Source organism: Salmo trutta, chromosome 38 (genome assembly GCF_901001165.1).
Source record: "Salmo trutta chromosome 38, fSalTru1.1, whole genome shotgun sequence".
NCBI lineage: Eukaryota > Metazoa > Chordata > Actinopteri > Salmoniformes > Salmonidae > Salmo > Salmo trutta.
Window position 1 is genome coordinate 15,693,923 of NC_042994.1, and position 23,688 is coordinate 15,717,610.

Here is a 23,688-nt window from a genome sequence, read left to right on the forward strand (position 1 = left end):
TGGAAAAGTACAAGTAGCCCCTCCTCATTTCACTCAATGCTTTTCTGTTTGGTGACTAATGAACATAACCCAGTCCTCCTGAGTGTAGTGGAAGTGCATTCCTCCAACTCTGATCCAACAGAATATGTTCCCCTCTTAGCCTGTGGTGGAATCCATTTCCTCTGTCATTAAGTCACATCGGAGCGCGGGGCGATAGAAATGACAAAACAGTGGTGGCAGTGACTCACAGAGGAACAGCAGGGAGACACCGAGAGACCTAGACAGAGAGTGTTTGGCAAAAAGAGGAAGAAACAGAATGAGGGGAACAGAGAGAGGGAACAGAGAAACTGGGAGAATTAAAGATGGGTACTGTAGAAAGACAGAGAGATGGGTAGAAAGAGAGAAAAGCGACAATCCGAATGCCAGACACAGAAACACACATGATTTCACTAGTGTTCATCTCTTCCTGTCTGTAACTCAGGCCCATGGGAGAAGCAGATTCAAGACTGGGCCCTAGCCAATTAGAGGCTATAGGAGGGCCATGCCCCAATGGAGTGGGGCATTCAGTGGGCCAGTCGTCTTTGGCCATTACTAGAATGTAAAGTACCTAATCTACATATCATATGACGCCATCTCTCCTAATATTTACACCCTAATAAGATGCAGGAAAATCTATACTGTGGGGCGTAAGGGTGTATGTACCCAGAAATGACATGTGATGTGTACGCACCCAATAATGATAACCTACTGCGCAAATACGGAAGGTAAGGTGCTGGATGGTTAGATGTTACGAGAGATACACTGCTTCTGCTAGAAAGCAACCAACCGACAGTCACTCTACCAAAGTGAAGGCATTTACTAGTAGTAATATTCATATTATGTACTGTCCAAACCTACGCTCAACTGTGATATACAAACGGCTGCGTGTTTGTACTGAGAAGCTGGTTGTGCAGCTAACAGCCAAGTCTATGACCCCTCTAGTGTACCTCAGCCTTTATTTACTCAGGTCTAACAGATAACCATGTGAGCCACTCCACTCAACAGCTCAGGACTTGATTACATTATACTTAGCAAGGCATTTGCCCACAACACACATTCCATTACACTAGCAAAACAGGCTAAACAAGAGCTTCACTAACATACTATGTTATTCATCGATAACGTTGTCTATGACTGATAACTGAGTGAGGATTGGGTTGTCTCCTGTGGAACATAATGATCTAATTCTTCTTATTAGATCTATTCCTTGATAATGTTGTCATTTTGTGATATTGAGTTGAGCCATTGCCCCTACTGGGATTGCACATTCTCCCTCTGTTGATGAACGCAACGTTAGAATTCCTATTCTTAGATAATGCTTCCATTCTATATTGTAAGACTAAGTCATCACCGACACGGACCAGTCTGGCGTCTTGTTCAATTAATCATCTATTCCCATTACTTATCGATCGTGTGTGTGTGTGTGTGTGTGTGTGTGTGTGTGTGTGTGTGTGTGTGTGTGTGTGTGTGTGTGTGTGTGTGTGTGTGTGTGTGTGTGTGTAGCCCCAACCCTTTCCAAACGTTTATCCTCTTTCGCCATCATAGCTTTTTCTAATGCTGAATGAATGACCAGCCTATAGCATGTCGTTGTGATCATTGCTGTTAGCATGACCCGGCTAAGTGGCTATGTAAAAAGACACTTGTCTTTTGTTGTTGTTGCTGCAGTTGTTAGCGTTAGCGTTGTGGCCCTCACCATTGTCACGGTTGTTGTTTGCGTTGTTATCTCTGCCGTTACTGTGGTCTCTTGGTTGTTGTTAGCTAGCATGACATTGTTTCTGTCAGTGGCGTTATTGTTGGCACTTAGCATTGTTAGCATTGCTATATCTGCCGTCACTGTGGTCTCTTGGTGGTTGTTCGCTCTGTCAGCTAGCATTACATCGTGTCTGTCAGTGGTGGTGTTGTCCCCTGGTCCAGGGTTTACGACAGAACCGGTGAACTCAACACAGAGCCATAATATTAGATTCTTATTAGGCAGAGAAATGGAGGGGTGGGGAGTAGTCACAAGACACACCGACACTTCCGTACTAGGACAGAGCCGAGTGTGGAGTGTGTGTGAAAAGAGAGAGAAAATGTACACGTGTTAAACAGTAGCGTGACATGTGCGAGTAACCAGAGGATGTAAATCAACAGTGCGCCATACATGTGTGTGTGTGGGGGTCGCGCCTGCGCGAGTGTGCGTGTGTGAGACAGACTGTGTGTGGACCTGTGTAGCACTTTAACTCATATCACATGAGACCACACTGCAGATAAGAAAACTTGAATTCCTGTACTGATGTGACTCCAACCAAAATGTTAACATATTAGACATATTCATACAAAACACCCACGCTCACAATACTGCCCTTATGCTTATAGAGAGCCATGCTAGACTGAATCTATGGTTCATGCCTTCTCGTAAGGGGCCATCCTCAATGAAAGAGTGATTCTAATAAACAGATTGCACAGCACAGCCTCTGCCACGATGGCACCACGCAGCGGAGGGGATCAATGGGGCGGTGTGAAGTTGAATTCAACCCTGCTAATAGCACATTGCACAGTGGGAGCCTGGCTGAGCGAGTGTGTGTGTGTGTTAGTTGCACAGTATGTGTGTTTGAGTGCAGTTTTTCTTCACTGGTCAGGATTTGGTTGATGGAGAGTACAGTAGCACACGTCCAGGGTTCTTACCTTGAAGGTCAACTGAGGGTTTGGAGGCGCCAAGGATTCTGGGAGTGGCCACGCCCATGTCCAGCTCTGTCAGGGTCAGCTCGTTCATGAAGTAGGGGAGCTGGGGAAGAAAGAAACAGTCAAGTAGATGACACACACACACACACACACACACACACACACACACACACACACAAGTTAGAGGTTGATGGTAACAGGCCACTAATTCACTCCTTCTACATCTCCCACCATCTACCAGTCATTCTCATCTGCCACAAAGGCCCCAATCGACTCCCTCACGCCGGCTAGCTGAGACAACAAGACTAACAGCCAACATCACCACACGACATTGGGAATAGGACCAGACGAAGGGCAATCGTGGGGCTAGTAACAACCCCAAAGATGAAACATTGGGGATAATCGAAGGACCAGGATACAAAACAGGGATGGAGAGAGAGAGAGAGGAATGAGGTTCTCTCCCTGAACCCAGTGTGGAGTCTCTGAGTCCTGTGGCGGGGCTGCACAGCGGAAGTGGCTGACATTTAGAGTGTGTGTGTGTGTGTGTGTGTGTCCCTGCAGAGTCATAAGGATCCACTGTGAGGCATAAGTCCCCTGGTCTCTTTTTATTTGCGTTTTGGCATGGCTCCTTCTCGCTCTCTACCCCTCTTCCCTCCTTCCGAGCCAAATAAACCTCATCTTCTTCATCCCTTCTTTTTTTGCCCTTTGATCTGCTCTGTTGAACCAGCTCAGTGGTAACAGAATGCAGTACAGATACAACAGTGTAAGAATGCTCTTTTAAACACATCAGCCCTTTGTCACAACAGGGTCATAGATGAGAGGTCAAAGGCCACCCACCCGGATCTTGCTGAGTTTCATCTGGATCTTCTTGGAGACCGCGTCGGCCCAGTAGGGCTCGCCCAGGAAGTCCCATGCCACCCGGCCAATCACAGAGTTCACCCAGGCAACAGGCTCCTCCTCCCCCAGCATAACGACAGGGCCAAAGCTGCTGCTGCTCTGCAACTGGTAGGTGGGTACACAAGAAGTGAGATAAACACTAACTTAAGCACAATTGTGTACTGTAATTTGATTTATTTACAGAAATGATGTATAACAGAGTATAGTAGAGTAATACAAAAAAAGAAAAGAGAAATAAATAAGAGGGGGTTGAAGGTACACCTTCTGGCCCGACCCAGGGCTACTCTGTGGACTCTGGACTACGGGACTAGCGGCAGCGATGGGGGTGGCAGTAGCAGTGGCAGTGCCAGTCTCGGGGGGTACCAGGGTGGCCATGTAGACACTGTAGTCCAGTAGGGACTTGGTCTTGGCTGCTATGCCTGCTGTTGAGTCCCTGGTCCTGGGCTGAGACGCTAGCACCTCGTCCAGACTGCTCCGGCTGCTGCTGCGGCTGTGGGAGCTCAAGGCTGCCACAGGGGTCAAAGATCAACAAGATAATAGAATGATGCAGCTGGATCAATATATTGCATGTGCATTATGAAATACAAATGTGGTCTTGCACTTTCCTCAGTCGCTTTCACATTGTCACACTATATTTGTGCAAGCATGCTAGCGCCAGACACGTTGAGTCAAGCGATAACGTCCTGTAAATAACTAGTACGGAAGAATGTGTGTGTAAGTGTGTGTGTGTTGGTCCGTGAGTGAGTGTGTGTGGCACCTGGATCCATCCACTCACCAGTCTTACTCCCCTGCAGATCGGTGACTCTCTTCATCCCTGTCTTGGAGGGCTTGGAGGCCAACAGGATCCTCCGGTGCCACTCCTCCTTCTCCCTCCCCGTCCGACCAAACAGGTACAGGGTCAGTTCTGGACCACTGGACCTTTTGGCCTCCTCCGTCCCCACGGTCTCCTCTCCTGTGGCTGTGGTTCTCTCGTGTGTGGTTTCGCTGTGGTCACCCTCTGCCTTGGACATGAAGTCGTCCTGCTTGGCCAGCTCGATGCGGATAGGGTACTTCTTGTTCCACACGCGCTTCCTGGCCAGACTCTGGGGCACCAGATATATCTAAAGAGGGAATAGAATATTTGATTGAGTTGGGTGTGTCTGTGTGGGTCTGATGGGAACTTAAATTGAAGTTGAACTGTAGTGGATATTTTAAATTAACAATGAGGAGAGACAAGGTCAATCACCAATCAGGATATTAACATTATTAAAAACGTATCGATAAAAGGGATCTGGTCACACCACCCACAAAGTGAATAGAGTGAGAGTTCACCGAGTGGATTGAGCCTCTGGGTAATATACTATATAGGTGCAACATCAGAGATGACATACAACGGTTCCGGACACCAACCCCAAACATCCTGTGCCAGACCTTGTCCCCAAAATGCAAAGATCGTGTTGTTTTGTTCAGTACTAAGAACATTTGCTGTTACTTAGTCTCCACCTTGCTAAAAAGGGAACAAGGGGAGATAATAATATCCCCCAAGGCCCAAGTACTAACGCACAGACATTGTGGAGACAAGTGATTGGTTCCCCATTACTCACGCCGTCCCCTGGGGCGGCAGGTAGCCTAGTGGTTAGAGCGGTGGGCCAGTAACTGAAAGGCTGCTGGATCAAATCCCCGAGCTGACAAGGTAAAAATCTGTCGTTCTGCCCCCGAACGAGGCAGTTAACCCACTGTTCCCCAGTAGGCCGTCAATGTAAATAAGAATTTGTTCTTAACTGACTTGCCTAGTTCAATTTTAAAAATCCCTTCAAATGGTTTGTAATAGGTAAAGACACATATTCACATATGGAAACAATGTTCCCTTCTGAACTCTGCCCTATTCTCTTTTTGATATACTGCTTATCAACAGGGTCATGTGACAGACAAGCCTGACTTCTCCCCTCTCTGGGCCCCCAGGTGACTGAGGCCCATATGAGGGAGGAAGTGCAGCCGAAGACATTCTAATAACAAGAGATCAACAGCTCAATCATAAGCATATTCTGCAGATGAGACATCTTAAATATCTACGTTACTTAGCGATTTCTCCTTTCTCAAAACCCAAACCTGACACCAAAACCAAGACCAAGTATACACATCAAGTATATTATATGTATTATATAGTAGATGGTGACACATGTACCCAGAACCCCTCCCCGCCCATATCTGATCTTGGGTCAATTTTCCACTTTAAATGGTTAAGGTTAGGATTGGGAAAGGGAAGCTGATCCTAGATCTGTACCTAGGGGAAATGCACCCACCTTGCTGTCAGTGAGGTCGTAGATCTTCTGGCTGATATAGGTGACGTCGGGCTTGGGTTCGTTATGCGTGGCCCGCCGGGCGATGTTGCGGTTGGGTGTGGACAGGCGCAGGATGGAGCCCTCCAGTCTCACATACACAGAGTGGGTCAGAGTGGCGTGGTATGTCTCCGGGTCGTAGTTCACTATTTCATTCATCCAGCCCTGCAGGGGGAGATAGAAAAATCCGTCAGGTCAATCAATGGACAAACCAATGGAACAATCAACCAATGACACATTAAACCAATCAATCAATTAACATATCTACTTTGTATGGCGCAATAAAATTATTTGTACAGTAGACTATACAGTGCATTCGTTAAGTATTAAGACCACTTTACTTTTTCAACATTTTTGTTAGGTTACAGCCTTATTTTAAAATTGATTAAATAGTTTTTTCCCTCATTTATCTACACACGGTACCCCATAATGACAAAGCAAAAATAAGTTTTTAGAAATGATTAAAAAAAGTATAAACATTTAAAAACTGAAATATAACATACAGTACCAGTCAAAAGTTTGGACACACCTACTCATTCCAGGGTTTTTCTTTATTTTTACTATGTTCTACATTTTAGTATAATAGTGAAGTCATCAAAACTATGAAAACACATATGGAATCATGTAGTAACCAAATATGTAATATTTTAGATTCTTCAAAGTAGCCACCCTTTGCCTTGATGACAGCTTTGCACACTCTTGGCATCCTCTCAACCAGCTTCATGACGTAGTCACCTGGAATGCATTTCAATGAATAGGTGTGCCTTGTTGAAAGTTAATTAGTGGAATTTCTTTCCTTCTTAATGCGTTTGAGCCAAGCAGTTGTGTTGTGACAAGGCAGGGGTGGTATACAGAACATAGACCTACTTGGTAAAAGAACAGCTCAAATAAGCAAAGAGAATAGACAGTCCATCATTACTTTAAGACATGAAGGTCAGTCAATCTGGAAAATCTCAAGAACTTTTCAAGTTTCTTCAAGTGCAGCCGTAAAAACCAAGCGCTATGATGAAAGTGGCTCTCATGAGGACTGCCACAGGAAAGGAAGACCCAGAATTACCACTGCTGCAAAGGATAAGTTCATTAGAGTTAACTGCACCTCAGATTGCAGCCCAAATAAATGCTTCACAGAGTTCAAGTAACAGACACATCTCAACGTCAACTGTTCAGAGGAGACTGCGTGAATCAGGCCTTCATGGTTGAATTGCTGCAAAGAAACCACTACTAAAGGACACCAATAATAAGATGACTTGCTTGGGCCTAGAAACATCAGTAATGGACATTAGACTGGTGGAAATATGTCCTTTGGTCCGATGTGTCCAAATTTGAGATTTTTGGTTCCAATCGCCATGTCTTTGTGAGACGCAGAGTAAGTGAACAGATGATCTCTGCGTGTGTGGTTCCCACCATGAAGCATGGAGGAGGTGTGATGTGTGGGGGTGCTTTGCTGGTGACACTGCCAGTGGTTTATTTAGAATTAAAAAGGTTCACTTAACCAGCATGGCTACCACAGCATTCTGCAGCGATACACCATCCCATCTGGTTTGCGCTCTTAGTGGGACTGTCATTTGTTTTTCAATGGGACAATGACCCAAAACACACCTCCAGGCTGTGTAAGGGCTGTTTGACCAAGGAGTGATTGACTGCTGCATCAGGTGACTTGCCTTCATAATCACCCGACCTCAACCCAATTGAGATGGTTTGGGATGAGTTGGACCGCAGAGTGAAGGAAAAGCAGCCAACAAGTGCTCAGCATATGTGGGAACTCCTTCAAAACGGTTGGAAAAGCTTTCCTCATGAAGCTGGTTGAGAGTATGCCAAGAGTGTGCAAAGCTGTCATCAAGGCAAAGGGTGGCTACTTTGAAGAATCTAAAATCAAAAATATTTTTGATTTGTTTAACACTTTTTTGGTTATGACATGATGCCATCTGTGTTACTTCATTGTTTGATGTCTTCACTATTATTCTACAATGTAGAAAATATTAAAAATAAAGAAAACCCTTGAATGAGTAGGTGTGTCCAAACTTTTGACTGGTACTGTAAGTATTCAGACCCTTTACTCATACTTTGTTGAAGCACCTTTGGCAGCGATTAAAGCCTTGAGTCTTCCTGGGTATGACGCTACAAGCTTGGCACACATATTTGGCAAGTTTTTCCCATTCTCTCTGCAGATCGTCTCAAGCTCTATCAGATTGGAAGGGGAGAGTCGCTGCACAGCTATTTTCGGGTCTCTCCAGAGATGTTTGATCGGGTTCAAGTCCAGGCTCTGGCTGGGCCACTCAAGGACATTCAGAGACTTGTCCCGAAGCCACTCCTCCGTTGTCTTAGCTGTGTGCTTTGGGTAATTGTCCTGTTGGAAGGTGAACCTTTTCCTCAGTCTGAGGTTCTGAGCACTCTGGAGCAGGTTTTCATCAAGGATCTCTCAAGGTACTTTTCTCCATTCATCTTTCTCTTGATCCTGACTAGTCACCCAGTCCCTGCCACTGAAAAACATGTTGCCCCCGCCATGCTTCACCATAGGGATGGTGCCAGGTTTCCTCCAGGCATGACGCCTGGCATTCGAGGCCAAAGAGTTCAATCTTGGTTTCATCAGACCAGAGAATCTTGTTTCTCATGGTGTGAGAGTCCTTTGGGTGCCTTTTGGCAAATGCCAAACGGGCTTTCATGTGCCTTTTACTGAGGAGTGGCTTCCGTCTGGCCACTACCATAAAGGCCTGCCTGGTGGAATGCTGCAGAGATGGTTGTCCTTCTGGAAAGTTCTCCCATCTCCACAGAGGAACTCTAGAACTGTCAGTGACCATCAGGTTCTTGGTCACGTCGCTGACCAAGGCCCCTCTCCCCCGATTGCTCAGTTTGTCCGGGCGGCCAGCTCTAGAAAGAGTCTTGGTGGTTCCAAACTTCTTCCAATTAAGAATGATTGAAGCCAGTGTGTTCTTGGGGACCTTCAATGCTGCAGATTTTTTTTTGGTACACTTCCCTAGATCTGTGCTTTGACACAATCCTGTTGTGGAGCGCTAAGGCCAATTCCTTTGGTTTTTGCTCTGACATGCACTGTCAAGTATGGGACCTTATATAGACAGGTGTGTGCCTTTCCAAATCATGTCCAATCAATTTAAATGTACCACAGGTGGTCTCCAATAAAGTTGTAGAAACATCTCAAGGATGATCAATGGAAACAGGATGCGTCTGAGCTCAATTTCAAGTCTAAGTTCTGTTTTTTTATATTTAATACATTTGTCATTATGGGGTATTGTGTGTAGACTGATGAGAAAAATGTATAATTGTATCCATTTTAGAATTAGGCTGTAACGTAGCAAAATGAATAATTTCTGAATGCACTGTATGAACCTTGTGTACTGCTGAACCCTTCCGGAAAGACACTACAATGATTTTAGGCACATGATAAAGCAAATTAAATGTTAAATGCATGAACATCTGATTCCGTCTATGTATAGAAACTAAATCGCAATCATTGTGTCAAAATTGAGATCACAACTCCTGTGTTGGTAAAAATGGTCAAGAACTGATGGATCAAAAGGATTTGGTAATGCTCATAGTAGGCTGTTGAGAAGTATGATGCATGTCTTGCCAATAGACCTGAGTCAATCATTTCATTGTCTCTGACTTATCAGATAGCCTTTCAGCTCCTTTCCTGGGTTTGTTTGCGTACTCATTTCAATTTATGAACAGGCAATATGTATTAAAATGAAAACCCAGTCTATTTGTGAACCCATGTGTGTAGTTAGACCAAAATGATGTAGTGGGTGGGTCAAAAAGTCATCAATTGTTTTTGAAAAATAGCTTCCAAAACATATTTGGTGTTGAGGTCAATTATAAAAAATGTATGGTAGAAAATGAACTGTGTTGATTTATCTAGCTGTATTTTCCTCCTAAATTACTTATGCTGGCTTAGACTGCATCCTGTGTGTGTGTGTGTGTGTGTGTGTGTGTGTGTGTGTGTGTGTGTGTGTGTGTGTGTGTGTGTGTGTCTTCTAATGTCACTGCTACCAACAGCTTCATTAAACTACTAGGCCTAATCAAATGTAAGGGGTGGAAAGTCGGTCTAAATCCCTGGACATGCCCTATGTGCCACAGACGGGACCAGTAACTTCTAAAATGCTTAACCTTCAAAAGAACGGTGATGCCATCACAGATTCAAACGCACAACAATCCACGACTTGACCTCAACCCTGACGGTCTGCACTGTGGGTTAGGTATAGTGATGATTGAAACTGGTTGCTCCTAGTGGCTATCGCTTTTACCACCAGTGTTCACGTTCTTTAATTCCAACATGTGTAGAGAAATATTGCACCACTGGTTTAGCCTTGAACCCCTAATAAAAATCCTCATCCGACGGCAGTAGATTGAAGAGGATAGTAAAATCGCGACAGCAGTCATCTAGTAACGTGCTGCCTCCTCGTCGGCTGAGTCTGAAGTAGTGCACTATATTAGGGAATAGGGTGCCATTTAGGATGCAACAACCCTCCAGTCTCATCTCGCCCCTTCCTCTTCACAGAGATCACGACAGCCCCTAGAGCTTTGCCATCACAGACACAACAAGTCTCCTGCAGGAAACTTGATATCGGCCTAGATGTGCTGGTTCTATTGCTCCCACAGCTAGACATGAAGAGAGGGAGATGGGAGAGAATGACAGAAATAAAGACAGAAAAAAGAGAGAAGGAGACAGAGAGGGCCATGTGAGAGAATAAAAGAATGAGGGAGAAAGAGAGCGAGAGACAGAAAGAGCGAGAAGACACTTGTCACCAAATTCTCATATTATAGTCCTGAACAAAGCCTATCCCCTTTGTATCCGTAACACCACCATTCACTGTCCCTTTGACTGACAAGGCCAAGCCCAGGACAGTAAAGCCGGCCAGTTAATGTGTTTGTGTGCTGCCTGCTGGTGATGTTATCATCAGCTTTCCAATATGTGGGGGTCAAACAAGACAGTGAGCCGACTGGCTTTCGTTGACAGTCCAGAGGTGACATCATTTGGGAGGAGGGCCACGGGATATGGGGTGACCACTCTACCATAGGGTCTGCTACTGCTTGGCAAGCTATGGAGGGCATTAGCAGTGAAGAGAAAGTAGGCTAACAGGCTTTGAGTATGATATACAGCCACAGTGGCTATGGTCTGTCTGATCCATTTGAGTGCTAATGCTGCTAAATGCACTGCTGGCTTCCCTCAGGTAATTTATTGTCTATTAGCGCTAACAATGGAGGATGAGGTATATTTGCCTCGGAGCCTCGCTCTTTTGTTCCCTCTGACATCAAAGCAGTGAGAGAGTCGAAGCGTGGACGATCTCATTTAATGCTCAAATAGGCGTATTTCTTCTCTGAATGGCACTTTATGTGGGCTGTCACAATAGTCGTCTGTATTTGTCTAGAGGAGAGACTAGAAGAGGATAATATAAGAGGCTGTGACAGGATGCTAGCAGATACCCATACCCTTCAAGTCATTGCGCTAACGGTAGTTAGCATTGGTTCGCAAAACTACCTCTAACTTCCTTCATACTGGACACAGACATATAAATGGTATCCACTAGTTCATCTGACTCTGGGAAAGTAGATACATGGCCTCATTGCTAAAATCCTAGAGTATGACTTTAAGCCAGTCACAGATCATGATGGGTGCTGAAACGTTGTACAGGTAACTGCTAAAATAAAGGAAACTTGAGTAAATGAGGGATAAAGTATATTTAAAGCAGGTGCTGCCAACACAGGTGAGGTTCCTGAGTTAAGAAATTAACGTCCCATCATGCTTAGTGTCACATATAAAAATCCCCTTTTGCCCATTATTTTGGCTATAATATCTAGACGAGATCTCATTGACTTTGAAAGGGGGGTTTCAAAGGAGCATAGGTGTCTGTGTGCATCTCAGTCAGCAGATCTCAACCCAACACTTATGGGAGATTCTGGAGCGGCACCAATAAAACACCAAATGATGGAATTTCTCATGTAAGAATGGTGTTGCATCCCTCCAATAGAGTTCCAGACTTGTAGAATCTATGCCAAGGTGCATTGAAGCTGTTCTGGCGGCTCATGTTGGCCCAATGCCCTATTAAGACACTTTGGTGGTGTTTGCTTTAGTTTGGCAGTTACATGTAGGTGATCAGTCAGTAATAAAAAAGAGACCTGATCTAGGCCTACTTCATGGTGCCCTTACAATTAATTCTCTACAAGGGTTGCAATATTCCCAAAGTTCACAGGTTTTTAAGAAGTCCCGGAATAAGTAGGGAGGAAATCCTCCAGCTGGGACTTCTGAAAAATCTGAGAACATTGGACATTTTTTAACCTGTTTGATCTAGGGGGCAGTATTGAGAATTTTGGAAAAAAATATGTGCCCATTTTTAACTGCCTCCTACACCAACTCAGAAGCTAGAATATGCATATTATTGTTCAGGTTTGGATAGAAAACACTCTGAATTTTCTAAAACAGTTTGAATGGTGTCTGTAAGTATAACAAAACTCATATTGCAGGCAAAAACCTGTGAAAAATAGATTTTAAAAAAAGTGAATTTTGTGACTTTACTATTTAGTGTTATTGTTTTATAGATACCATAGTGAGAAAGGATTCAGTTCGCAACTCCTACGGATTCCACTAGATGTCAACGATCTTTATAAAGTTGTTTGAAGCATCTGTGATGAATACAGACCGAATTAGAATGCTTGTAAGTTGACACGTCATCACTTCATTTTTTGCGCCTGCGCATAAATCTGAGAAGAGTGTCTTTGTCATAATCATTTATTCTAGACACTTGATAGGTTGTGTGAAAATATTACTGATGTTTACTGATGTTTCACGTTAAAAATGGACCAAAAGACTAATGCTAAACAACGTTTGACATGTTTGAACAAACGTAAATAGATTATTTACTAGGTTTTTTTTAGCTTTTCGGCGTGACTTTACACAACCCACCACGTTTTGTGGGAGCCTACTGAACGCTAACTATTTGGTGTTACTTGGACATAAATTATGAACTTTGTCAAAAGAAACCACATTTGTTCTGGACCTGGGATCCCTGGCAGCGCCTTCTGATGGAGATAATCAAAGGTAAGGGGATATTTACAATGTTATTATCGATATTAGAAGATGCTAACTGTATAGCTTAGCTTATAGCTTAGCTTATTGTTAATAGCATAGTACCACGTTTATTGCAAAATGTGATTTCCCAGTAAAGTTATTTTGAGATCTGGCCATTCGGTAGCAATTACGAGATGATAATATATTATTCTTTGAATGACAATATTATAATTTACCAATGTTTTCGAATAGTAATTCCGTGATTTGTAATGCTGAATTCACTGGGAGCATTCGAGCCGAAAAAAATTCTGAATTTCACCGCGACTGTAAATGCTGTTTTTGGATATAAATATGAACTTGATGGAACTAAAAATGCATGTATTGTATAACATAATGTCCTATGAGTGTCATCTGATGCAGATTGTCAAAGGTAAGTGCATAATTCTAGCTAGTTTTCTGTCTGTTGATGCCCTTCTTTGAATTGGCTAAACTTTACACACAGCTATTGTCAATGTACTCTCCTAACATAACCTAACTTTATGCATTCTCCGTAAAGCCTCTGAAAATCGGACAGCGTGGTTAGATTTAGGAGATATATCTTTCAAATGGAGGAAAATAGTTGATTATTTGATTATTTGAAATGATTACTCTTGCAGTTTTGAATTCCCCGCCATGGTCACATGACAATGAATCCCAATACCAGGATAAGATCGGGATAAGATCCTCAACAGGTTTTAAGGTGCTTTTATGAAAACAGTATTGCACAGCAGGAGCTAAAATAATAATTAGTCGCAATTAAGACCAGGCTACAAGATGGTAACCCGGCTTCTTCTTAAAAATGTACAATGAACACTAATGGGATCAAGGCTATTGAACTACAGGTCAACCTTGAGAAATCGATCTCTAATGGTCGGTCTAAAGCAGCTTTGCTCTGATAACACAAGTAATGGGAAAGTTCAATGTGATACCTTACCACAGCAGGTCTCATTGTTAACGAACAGAAATCTGGCCAATAGCTAAGTAATAATAACATGGTCTTATGAATCTTTCATTTTTGGGGCTGTGTTCAGCACCACTGCCTATTCGTGTGACCATAGATTTCCGCATATCTTCAGTTAATTGGTTTTACAGTGATTTCAAACCTCTCCTCGGCGATCTCCAGCCTGTCCAATGAATTTGCTCTATTCCAGAGCTAGCACTACTGATTCCACTTCTCAACTAATCATTAAGCCCTCGTTTAGTGAATCAGGAGTGGTAGTTCCAGGGTACAACTCAATTGTGAAACATCTGGGGGTCCCTGAAGAGGGGTTAGAAGATCATGGAGTTCCTCACCTTGAAGATGCTTGGCTCTTTGATGCCCAGCTGGGCCATGTTCCTCAGCTTCCCCTGGTGTCTGGGATGTCTGGTGCGATTGCCAGAAGGCTTGGGTCCGGCCAACCACACCACAGCGATAGCTAGCATGAACCCTAGTCCCACTCCCAGCAGCATACCCCCAACGTAGGTGGGCAGGGGCAACACGAAGTACCCGTAGACCAGCGCTGTGATGATGATCAGGGTGTAGTGTGGAATGCTGGATGGCGGATCTTCTCCCTCTGACTTGTCGTTACTGCATAGTTCCGGACTGCCACTAGGCGGCAGTCTGACTTGGCTACATGTATTGTCTGTTGTGTCTCCATCATCCCCCTCGATATCCTCAAAGTCCTCACTAGACAGGATGCAGAAGTCCTCGTCCTCCAGCTTGGCCAGGCCTGACATGGAGCACTTGTCCAGGCTGAGAGAGGCGGAAGCGGTGGAAGACATTTTAGGACTTCTGGTGTCAGAGGTGGGATTTGGAGAGCTGGCTCCGTTTCCGGTTCCCTCAGACTCCCAGTCGTCCCCGGTTTCCTCCTCCTTGATGCTGTAGTTGTTGTTGCTCTCCGGTTGGCCGTTGTTGAGGGAGGCCAGGCAGGTGAGCTCCGAAGCACTGGACAAGTGCGCTTTTGACCGAAAGGCACTGCTGCCAATGCCTCCACTCTTGTCCTCCATGATCTTATTGAACAGCTGGAGAGGCTCGTAGATGGCCTCGGAGAAACGGCGCTTAGTGTCCTCGATGCTCGCCTCCACGGACGCCTTAAAGAAGTTGCGGCTGTCTGGGGAGGTGAGCGTCGAGGAGGGGGCAGTCTTGGAGTCACCCCCGGCAACGACGCCTACTGGGGCACGGGACTGCGTGAACTGCTTGAAGAGGTGCAGGTTGAGGCGGGAGTCCGAGAGACGGTAGGGCGAGGAGGAGGAGGAAGGGGGGGATTCCTGGCAGGTGTCAGAGAGTGACTTGACCAGGGTTTTCATCAGGTGGCGGTGGCGCACGGAAGTGGGGGAGATGGAGACATTTTCAGAAGGCTCAATGATGTCAGAGGATAGAGACTTGACCAGGCTGAAAAAAGGTTTGTCACTAGACTTGGAGGTGGATTTGGAGGTGGTGGCAGGGGAAGGAGAGGAGCTTTTCAGTTCAGAGGGTAATGTGGAGGTGATGGAGCTTTGAGGACCAGTTGAGGACAACATAGGCAGAACTGCAGCCTGCGCCTCAGAGTCCAACCCGGCCCCATCAAGGATCAGATCCTCGCTGGCGTCCAGGGCCGTCACAATGGCTGGGTCCTTTATGGGTCCAGCAGGGGGAAGAGGAGAGGACACAACTGCCCCATAGAGCTCCTCTTCCTCCTCCTCCTCCTCCTCCTCACCCAGGGGCGAGAAGTGGATGGTGATGGACTTCCGGGACAGCGAGCCCTGGACGTGGAGCTTGGGCATGGCTGGCGGCCGTGAGGCTGAGGGAGGAGGAGCTTCGGCGGTGTCTGCATGGCTACTGTCGCAGCTGGCCATCGCAGTGCTCCTGCTGGGTCAGAGCCTAGGGAGATAGACAGGGAGAGGGCAAAGGTTACACATATCCCCATACTGTATCGTCGCCAAACAAACTCCCAACTACAAACAGAGTATATGGCGTTAAATGGGTATTAATATTATCGACCACACACAGCCCTACGCAAATACAAACACATGAACCTACACAAACAGGAGGGCAATGTTAGACATGTAGGCGATTTAATCCACGATGTCCCCATAGTGTGTCATTATCGAACAACCTCAACTCAGCCAGAACAAAGAATGGGTTCAACAATGGGCATTAGACTGTTAAATCGAGGTTTGGAGGAGGAACCTACTCCAATAGCAGGACTAGAAGGCGTATCACTAAGCAATTAACAAAAAGTTAATCAAGCAGAGTTACAGTAGCCGATTCCTATGAGAAGGCCCCTATAATATCCTTATTGAAAGCAGGGCCAAATCAATGAGGGGAAATTTAATTAAGCCCTTAAAGACTTCCCCTGGCTGAGCCCTGTCCTTTGATGGGGGATGAGTCCAACACAGCTCTTACAGGAAACCCACAGTGTCCTGACAAGCATTTCCACCACACTGAGGGACCAGCTGGCTTGCAGGGCTGGTGAAAGAGAACCTACAATAACACTCTGGAGGCCGATACTATGTCCTAGTCTCTGGGTGGCTAATGCTGAAATCATGGCTACTATAGCAATGATCAAATGGGAGCAAAATCACAAGGCGATCCCTATAAAATGGCACTGAATCGATCGTAAGAGTCTACGATATCACAAGAATACAAGAAGCAAGGAAGTTTAGAAGGTAGCCTAATAAACGAAGACAGGGAATGGTAGAGTCGTCAAAATCAATGCAGGCTTTCCTGGAAGTTACCAAGTTGACATGAATGCATGGCTATATGGATGAATAGATGACTGCATGGTTATCTGAATATGAAATCACCGTTTCCCATTCCCAGACTGAGTGAGGGGGAGAGAAAGGGTTGAGTGGGTAGAGGCTGACAGAATGCCATGCTGTGTCTCTCTGTGCTTGTTCAGCGTCAGCCTTCCCAGCAGGCCGATAACCCCACCCACACCTAGTGATTATAACCCCACTGTGACACCACCAGGTGAGAGACTAACACACACACATCATATGAAAGCATTCAAATGTGTGGGTGACACACTATCCCTCCTTTTCTGGGTCTTTCTCTCACATGCTCACACACACCCCTCAGAGAAATACATAAAATGCCTGACTAATTATTTGAAGATAAATAAATCCTTTATAAAGGAGAAAGTGGAACTTGTTTGAAGCTTGTTGACGGTAATAGAAACAAAGTGGGATGGAGTGTACTCTCTGTGCTTGCCACAGAACGGGAACAAACACTTTCACAACAAGCTATGAGGTACCAAAATATCCACATAACGAGACTGTTCCATCTAGGCCTAATCTCAAAGCTGTAATTCTGGGAATGGATTGAACAGTGTGGGACAGAGTGACATTTGGGACTGGTGTCTAGCTAGTTCATCATATGCCACAGGGTTCAATTCTTGGGCCGACTCTTTTCTCTGTATACATCAATGATATCGCTCTTGCTGCTGGTGATTCTCTGATCCACCTCTACGCAGACGACACCATTCTGTATACTTCTGGCCCTTCTTTGGACACTGTGTTAACTACCCCCCAGACGAGCTTCAATGCCATACAACTCTCCTTCTGTGGCCTCCAACTGCTCTTAAATACAAGTAAAACTAAATGCATGCTCTTCAACCGATCGCTGCCTGCACCTGCCCGCCCGTCCAGCATCACTACTGTGGACGGTTCTGATTTAGAATATGTGGACAACTACAAATACCTAGGTGTCTGGTTAGACTGTAAACTCTCCTTCCAGACTCACATCAAACATCTCCAATCCAAAGTTAAATCTAGAATTGGCTTCCTATTTCACAACAAAGCATCTTTCACTCATGCTGCCAAACATACCCTCGTAAAACTGACCATCCTACCGATCCTCGACTTCGGCGATGTCATTTACAAAATAGCCTCCAATACCTTACTCAATAAATTGGATGCAGTCTATCACAGTGCCATCTGTTTTGTCACCAAAGCCCCATATACTACCCACCACTGCGACCTGTACGCTCTCATTGGCTGGCCCTCGCTTAATACTCATCCCCAAACTCACAACACACAGTTCCCCCTTATCTCAGCTCGCTGGTCACCATAGCAGCACCCACCTGTAGCACGCGCTCCAGCAGGTACATCTCTCTGGTCACCCCCAAAGCCAATTCCTCCTTCGGTCGCCTCTCCTTCCAGTTCTCTGCTGCCAATGACTGGAACGAACTACAAAAATCTCTGAAACTGGAAACACTTATCTCCCTCACTAGCTTTAAGCACCAGCTGTCAGAGCAGCTCACAGATTACTGCACCTGTACATAGCCCATCTATAATTTAGCCCGAACTACTACCTCTTCCCCTACTGTATTTATTTATGCTCCTTTGCACCATCTTCCACTGCAAATCTACCATTCCAGTGTTTTACTTGCTGTATTGTATTTACTTCACCACCATGGCCTTTTTTGCCTTTACCTCCCTTATCTCACATCATTTGCTCACTTTGTATATAGACTTATTTTTCTACTATATTATTGACTGTATGTTTGTTTTATTCCATGTGTAACTCTGTGTTGTTGTATGTGTCAAACGGCTTGCTTTATATTGGCCAGGTCGCAATTGTAAATGAGAACTTGTTCTCAACTTGCCTACCTGGTTAAATAAAGGTTAAATAAAATAAATAAATAAATATGACCCTTGGTCTGGATGTCGATAGAGAGCAAACGGTGAGGTCATCATCCAGCCCACACATGACAACGCCCAACACAGGCTTGTCTTATGACTGCTAGTGTCATTGACCATAAACAAGAGACGTTGTTTTGGAAATAATGGCAAGCAAGTGATTAAACAATGGATGGGGAATCCATACTGGGTATTCAACTGTGTAGAATGGATCAAACACAGGCTACCTTTAGCCTATAGGTAGGATAGTCATACTGGAATGACAACCATACCCTTGGCATACAAACATAACTGTTTATGCCATCCTTTAACGAATATAGTCTGTCCTTATCTCAAGCTTCCTAGGCTTTATCCTTTAACTGTATACCTTTACATGGTTCAATGATCATTTAACCATTATTATAGCAATAGACCCTGGGCAATGGTCTCCGAGTGATGTAACAAGGCGAATGGTGATGTGATGTTTCCACTAGGCGAAGACGCTACGACTGCGTGCGTCACATGACCACAGTATCCCACTTACAGTCACAAGAGAAGTCACGGAGAGAGTGCTCATCCAATTAACAAGCCTAGACTGGGTTTCGTCTATGGTACAAACTAAAAAGGGATGGAGATAGCTTTGGAAGCCAGGTTAACAAGGTACTGTTTAGACACTTGCGCTTGTTATCAGCCCTAGTTGTCAGGTGACATCTCTGGAAGTGACCAACGGAACAGCTCTAGAAGTTACATGTAAACACAGATCTAAGATCAGCCTACCCTCCTCTATTCATAGCCTTAATCATTTAGAAGGGAGAAAGCAAAACTGACCTCATGTCAGCATATACTGTAGGCCTCTGGGCAAATGGTCCTACTTCAATGAAACCAGTGAGTCGATGAGCAGGGGCAGCTCAATCACACGTCGCACAATGATGATGTAGTAGGCCTAAGGCCTCACTTATGGGAAGAAGGGTATTAGGCCTAAAGATATAGGCCTATCTCAGAGCCTAGGACAAAAACACGGTTTAACTTATTCTGTATGAGAGATAGTCTAGAACTGCAACCAACCCAACCCCTCAATATTCAGCCATTTAAAGACAGTGACACGGTTGAAACATGACCTTTACAACATGACAGTGAAAGCCATTACCACTTCAAACCCGTTGGACGGTTATTACATTACGACTGTAGTTAACTTCAAAGGGGTTGTCTGACAGCAGCCTAGGCTACATAATGGATCTGTTCTCGTGTAACGCTTGATTAGGCCAGCGCTTGAATAGCACGATTAACATTTTTCAACGGGAAATGGTTAACAAAACAGTGGTGGAAAGCCTTGCCATTAGGATCAATGCAAATGTGGATTTACATTTAAAAAACTGTGTTTCAGAAAGAGAGAAGAGGGGGTGCATGATAGAGCATTGAGCATTGTGCATGATAGAGCATTGAGTGCAATGCAAGTGCCATATTTAGATAAGTCCAGACATTGAGCAATGGTTTTGGAGAGAGCAAGTCTTCCGAAGGTGAAATGGACACCTACTATGCCCCTCCAGCATGAACACACAAGCACAGTTTAACAGTTTTTTAAATTTTTTATACATTTTTTCATTTAATCTTTATTTAAGTAGGCAAGTCAGTTAAGAACAAATTCTTATTCACAATGACGGCCTAGGAACAGCATCCCACTTACAGTCACAAGAGAAGTCACGGAGAGAGTGCTCATCCAATTAATAAGCCTAGACTGCATTGCTCAGGGGCAGAACAGATTTTTAACTTGTCAGCTTAGGGATTTGATCTAACAACCTTTTGGTTACTGGTCCAAAGCTCTAACCACTAGGCTACCTGCCACCTCAACCGTTGCATGCATACCGTGCACTAGGGCTGCACAATTAAATTGCAATATTGACATGTCGCAAGAGGCTGATTTTCTTTTACACCATTAATGTAACAAGGGTCCCCTGGGATACTGACCAACACTTTGGTTCCTACCCTGTCACGACAACTTTTACTCTACCTGTTTTTTCATTAGTTGCCATGTCAAACACCAACCATAGAAATTAAATTAGGTTTCCGATTCTATGATTTCAACAGTTCACCAAAATGTTTCGAACTAAATCGCAACTAAAATCACAAATCTCAATATTTGGTTAACAAAAACATGGCAATTTGATTATTTTCACATATTGTGCAGCCCTACATTATGCGCACGAGTTAACAATACACATACAAGCAGACACAGGCAAACATGCACATACCTGTAGGCTAAACACAAGGTGTGGTCAAAGTGCTGCTCTTAGGTCAGTATAATTTCTACTCTGCTGTTCTCCCGCTCACAGCTACAGACAGAGAGCCGCTGATCTGAGATCAGCTTCCTTCCCTCAATAAATAATGCATGATTTCAGCAGACTGACAGATTGTTATGGATTGGTCTTGGCTGCTAAAAGCTGCTCTCTGTGCCTCTGCAGGAGAAGTTGGTTTAATGAAGGAAAAGAATGGAGGAATGTCAAATCAAATCACATTTTATTTGTCACATACACGTGTTTAGCAGATGTGATTGCGGGTGCAGCGAAATGCTTGTGCTTCTAGTTCCGACAGTGCAGCAATATCTGACAAGTAATATCTAACAATTTCACAACATATAGCCAATACACATAAATCTAAGAAAAGGAATGGAATTAAGAATATATACATATATGTACGAGCAATATCAGAGCAGCATAGACTAAGATACAGTAGGATAGAATACAGTATATACATATGAGATGAGTAATATAGACTAAGACACAGTAGAATAGAATACAGTATATACATATGAGATGAGTAACGCAGGATATGTAAACATTATTAAAGTGACTAGTGTTCCATTTATTAAAGTGGCCAATGATCTCAAGTCTGTAGGTAGGCAGCTGCCTCTCTGTGTTAGTGATGGCTGTTTAACAGTCTGATGGCCTTGGGATAGAAGCTGTTTTGCAATCTCTCGGTCCCGGCTTTGATGCATCTGTACTGACCTCGCCTTCTGGATGATAGTGGGGTGAACAGACAGTGGCTTGGGTGGTTGCTGTCCTTGATTATCTTCTTGGCCTTCCTGTGACATTGGGTGTTGTAGGTGTCCTGGAGGGCAGGTAGTTTGCCCCCGGTGATGCGTTGCTCTGGAGAGCCCTGCGGTTGTGGATGGTGCAGATGCCGTACCAGGCGGTGATACAGCACGACAGGATGCTCTCAATTGTACACCTGTAAAAGTTTGTGAGAGTTTTAGGTGACAAGACAAATTTCCTCCTGAGGCACTGTTGCGCCTTCTTCACCACACTGTCTGTGTGGGTGGACCATTTCAGTTTGTTGGTGACGTGTACGCAGAGGACCTTAAAAACGTCCACCTTCTCCACTGTTGTCCCGGCGATGTGGATCGGGGGGTGCTCCCTCTGCTGTTTTCTGAAGTCCACGATCATCTCCTTTGTTTTGTTGACGTTGATTGAGAGGATATTTTCCTGACACCACACTCCCAGAGCCCTCACCTCCTCTCTGTAGGCTGTCTCATCATTGTTGGTAATCAAGCCTACTAGTGTTAAGTCATCTGCAAACTTGATGATTGAGTTGGAGGCATGCTTGGCCACAGTCATGGGAGAAGAGGGAGTATAGGAAGGGGCAGTGCATCCAACCTTGTGGGGCCCCAGTGTTGAGGATCAGCCAAGTGGAGGTGTTGTTTCTAGAGCTCGACCGATTAATCGGCATGGCCGATTAATTAGGGCCCATTTCAAGTTTTCATAACAAATCGGTAATCAGCATTTTTGGATTATGGCCGATTACATTGCATTCCACGAGGAAACTGCATGGCAAGCTGACCACCTGTTACGCGAGTGCAGGAAGGAGCCAGGGTAAGTTGCTAGCTGGCATTAAACTTAACTTATAAAAAAACGATACATCTTCATATAATCACTAGTTAACTACACATGGTTAATGATATTACTAGGTTAACAAGCTTGTCCAGCGTTGCATATAATCAATGCGGTGCCTGTTAATTTATCATCGAATCACAGTCTACTTCGCCAAACGGATGATGTTTTAACAAAAGCGCATTCTCGAAAAAAGCAATCATTGCACGAATGTACCGAACCATAAACATCAATGCATTTCCTAAAATCAATACATAGAAGTATATTTTTTAAACCTGCATATTTAGTTAAAATAAATTAATGTTTGCAGGCAATATTAACTAGGGAAATTGTGTCACTTCTCTTGCGTTCATTGCACACAGAGTCATGCAACAGTTAGGGCTGTGTGCAACAGTTAGGGCCGCCTGGCTCGTTGCGAACTAATTTGCCAGACTTTTACATTATTATGACATAATATTGAAGGTTGTGCAATGTAACAGCAATATTTAGACTTAGGGTTGCCACCCATTCGATAAAATACAGAACGGTTCCGTATTTCACTGAAAGAATAAACGTTTTGTTTTCGAAATTATAGTTTACGGATTTGACCATATTAATGACCAAAGGCTCGTATTTGTGTGTTTATTATATTATATTTAAGTCTATGTTTTGATATTTGATAGAGCAGTCTGACTTAGCGGTGGTTGGCAGCAGCAGGCTCGTAAACATTCATTCAAACTTCACTGCGTTTGCCAGCAGCTCTTAGTAATGCTTGAAACAGAGCTGTTTATGACTTCAAGCCTATCAACTCCTGATATTAGGCTGGAAATACTAAAGTGCCTATTAGAACATCCAATAGTCAAAGGTATATGAAATACAAATGGTATAGAGAAATAGTTGATGCATCATAATTCCTATAATAACTACAACCTAAAAAAAGTTCTTAACTGGGAATATTGAAGATCTGGGAATATTGAACCAACAGCTTTCATATGTTCTGAGCAAGGAACTTAAACGTTTGCTTTTTTACATGGCACATATTGCACTTTTACTGTGCTTTTGCATTATTTAAACCAAATTGAGCATGTTTCATTATTTATTTGAGACTAAACAGATTTTACTTATGTATTATATTAAGTTAAAATAAGTGTTCATTGTTCATTCAGTATTGTTGTAATTGTCATTATTACATACATACATAAAAAATTACCCCCCCCAAAAAATATATATAAAAAAGAAAATAGGCCGATTAAAATCGGTATCGGCTTTTTTGGTCCCCCAATAATCGGTA

The 23,688-nt window shown here is 44.1% G+C and overlaps 1 protein-coding gene across 2 annotated transcripts in view; it reads right to left on the bottom strand.

Moving 5' to 3' along the window:
- The window catches only part of LOC115178405 (testis-expressed protein 2), a 65,066-nt gene that overhangs the window by 13,811 nt on the left and 27,567 nt on the right, over positions 1-23,688 (bottom strand). For both annotated transcript variants that reach the window (XM_029739581.1, XM_029739580.1), the window contains exons 3-8: positions 14,248-15,793; positions 5,859-6,059; positions 4,352-4,676; positions 3,838-4,082; positions 3,517-3,681; positions 2,683-2,782 (exon numbers count right to left, since the gene is read on the bottom strand). In XM_029739581.1, the coding sequence (XP_029595441.1) occupies positions 2,683-2,782; positions 3,517-3,681; positions 3,838-4,082; positions 4,352-4,676; positions 5,859-6,059; positions 14,248-15,768 (2,557 nt within the window). In that variant the 5' untranslated portion in view covers positions 15,769-15,793. The remainder of the gene's footprint in view (positions 1-2,682; positions 2,783-3,516; positions 3,682-3,837; positions 4,083-4,351; positions 4,677-5,858; positions 6,060-14,247; positions 15,794-23,688) is intronic.